We start from the raw sequence: 2,818 nt of genomic DNA, 5'->3' as shown, positions 1-2,818 counted from the left end.
TAGCCTACTGACGAGCGGATTGTCAGCTGAAACCAAAGTACGACGGACAGAATTTCGAAAAATCCGAAATACTTAGTACACCAGACTGCACGCTGAAAAAGTCCGCTGAAGCCCACACACGAGCGGACTGTCCACTGAAATGTGTTTCGACGGACTAAGTACGCCATACAGTCCGCCCGTGTGTACGCGGCATAATACTACCCTTCCGGTGATTTATCCTGTCAATGTCAGGACTGTAGTCCAATATTGTTTAATTATGGGACAATCCCACCATAAGTTTTCCATTGTTCCCACCGCCTTACAACCTCTCAGGATCCATAATTTTAACCACTTAAGCCCCGGAAGGAATTACCCTCTTCCTGACCAGAGCACTTTTTGTGATTCAATTACGCAGTCGTGCGACGTGGCTCCCAAACAAACTTGACGTCCTTTTTTTCCCCACAAATAGAGCTTTCTTTTGGTGGAATTTGATCACCTTTGCGGTTTTTATTTTTTGCACTATAAACAAAAAAAGAGTGACAATTTTGAAAAAAAAATGCATTATTTTTTACTTTTTGCTATAATAAATATCCCCCAAAAATATATAAAAAAAACTTTTTTCTTCCTCAGTTTAGGCCGATTACGTATTCTTCTACATATTTTTGGTAAAAAAAAATTGCAAAAGTGTTTATTGATTGGTTTGCGCAAAAGTTAAGTTATGTCTATTTTAACCCATCTTGAGTAGAGGTGATTGAAGCCTAGATGCTTAGGCCAAATTTATCGGTATCCAGATCACACGATTAGCAATCTGCTTGAATATTTTTTTTCAAATAAATCTGTTTATTGTTATTGTTTATTAGTAGATACAGAGCTGCCTTCAGCTTTTAATATTTTGTAACTCATATCTTAAACATACAGTTTTGTGAGATGAACTTAATTTAATATAAACACATTGGATAATTTTACACTATAGATCAAAGAATATTTTTGGTTAGCATGTCACCTTACTATTTCTAAATTTTTGTTGGTTTAATCCAATAGCATGTCCTACCTTAACGTTACTACTGTCACTGAGATATTTCTATTAGGATTTCAGGATTTTTATAATGTCAAGACTTTCTTTTTCTTTATGCTGCTAATCAACTACTGTTTGACACTCTGTGGAAACCTTCTGATTATTCAACTTGTGTCCTACAACAAGACTCTCCACTCTCCAATGTATTTCTTTATCACTCAACTCTCCATCACAGACATATTATTAAGCACAAGCATCATACCGAACACACTAAATGTTGTGATATACGAAGGATGCACCATGCCTTTCACCGGCTGTCTAGGTCAGTTTTATTTTTACACGGCTGTAGGGATATTAGAGTGTCTTCTCCTGACGGTCATGTCCTTTGATAGATATCAGGCCATCTGTCACCCACTAACGTACAATTCTATTATGACTTTTTCATTTTGTCGAAACTCAATTCTATTGTTTTGGTTGACAGCGTTGATTATAGTGTCAATGTTTGCAATAACCATGAGTCAACTCCAGTTCTGTGGACCAAATGTTATTGACCATTTCTTCTGTGATTTTTATCCGATTTTAGACCTTTCTTGCACTGATACTTTTCTTATTCAAATGGAAAGTATGCTATTGGTTATACCTATTGTTATCTGCCCAAATATTATAATAACAGTATCCTATGTCTATATTGTCTCTGCAATTCTAAAGATTTCCTCAACTACGGGAAGACAGAAAACCTTCTCTACTTGCAGCTCTCACCTTCTTGTGGTTTTTATTTATTATGTCTCACTTATGAATATCTACTTATTTCCTAACAAAGAGTCTGCAAAGAAAGTTTTATCTCTAATGTACACATTGCTCATACCATTGCTTAATCCTATCATATATAGTCTGAGAAATAATGATATCAAGCAAGCTTTCAGAAAGCTCATATGTAAAAATTATGAAACCATTTTTAAATCTGCATAATTTATGATTTTTTTTTTTAAACATGAAACTTAGTCTTATTACTGTATATCTATTTTCATATTTGTCTGATATGTTTCTTTTTTTCTTCCTTATAGTCCTAACTAACTGTAAAGAAAGTAAACTTCACTTCTTTCTTTACTTGTAGTTAATTAATTTACAAAAAAAATAAAAATAAAGTAACCACATGTACAATAGGCTTTTAATAAAAACAATTTTAAAAAATACTTAAAAGAAAAAAAAAAGGTTAAAACCCATCTGAACTTTCAATTTAAATCTGAAAAATATATTTTAAGGGCCTCAAAATAAAAGGTGTTCAAAATCTGACAGTTGATTTTCTTTAGAAAGCAGCCACCATCTACAGTATATGTATTTATTTTATGTAATCTGTTTGTCTGATATGTTTGTTTTTTTCCTTATAAGCTTAACTAACTGTAAAGCAAGTCATTTCTACTTCTTTCTTTACTGGTATATAATTAACCACTTTCAGACCGGACCATTTTGCTGGCTTAAGAGCAGACCATTTTTTGCGATTCGGCACTGCGTCGCTCTACAAAAAGCTTTTAATTAATACAATAAAAAAAAAAAAAAAAGGTCACAACCCATCTGAATTTTTTATTTAAATCTGCTTAATATATTTCAAGGGCATCAAAACAAAAGGTGTACAAAACAGTGGATTTTATTTAGAAAGCAGCCAACCATCTAAGTAGACATGCCTGTTCCTTGCCTGCTGCAGAGAAGGACCTCTGCTCTCTTTGTGGAAGCAGTGGTCTCTCGGAAGGGGTCCAACATGCCCCTTGCTGGGTCAGTCCTATTGTTCTACAATCAACAAAGCTTGCTGTTAATTGATGATCTCAA

The 2,818-nt window shown here is 34.0% G+C and overlaps 1 protein-coding gene across 1 annotated transcript; it reads left to right on the top strand.

Annotated features, from left to right (window-relative positions):
• Nucleotides 1–723: 723 nt before the first annotated feature.
• LOC143964075 (olfactory receptor 11L1-like) lies at nucleotides 724–2,451 on the top strand. The gene has a single exon (XM_077473782.1). The coding sequence runs from the start codon at nucleotides 1,022–1,024 to the stop codon at nucleotides 1,961–1,963; it is 942 nt and encodes a 313-aa protein (XP_077329908.1). The 5' UTR covers nucleotides 724–1,021; the 3' UTR covers nucleotides 1,964–2,451.
• Nucleotides 2,452–2,818: the final 367 nt, after the last annotated feature.

This window comes from Lithobates pipiens, unplaced genomic scaffold (genome assembly GCF_037356315.1).
Source record: "Lithobates pipiens isolate NorthernLeopardFrog02 unplaced genomic scaffold, aLitPip1_a1.2 Scaffold_8, whole genome shotgun sequence".
Classification (NCBI taxonomy): Eukaryota; Metazoa; Chordata; class Amphibia; order Anura; family Ranidae; genus Lithobates; species Lithobates pipiens.
Note: the sequence above shows the minus strand (reverse complement) of the source record. Positions and strands in the feature narration are given on the sequence as shown.

Bases quoted from the DNA above. Each gene is read 5' to 3' on its own strand.
- LOC143964075 (XM_077473782.1), top strand. From the start codon at position 1,022: ATGTCCTACCTTAACGTTACTACTGTCACTGAGATATTTCTATTAGGA.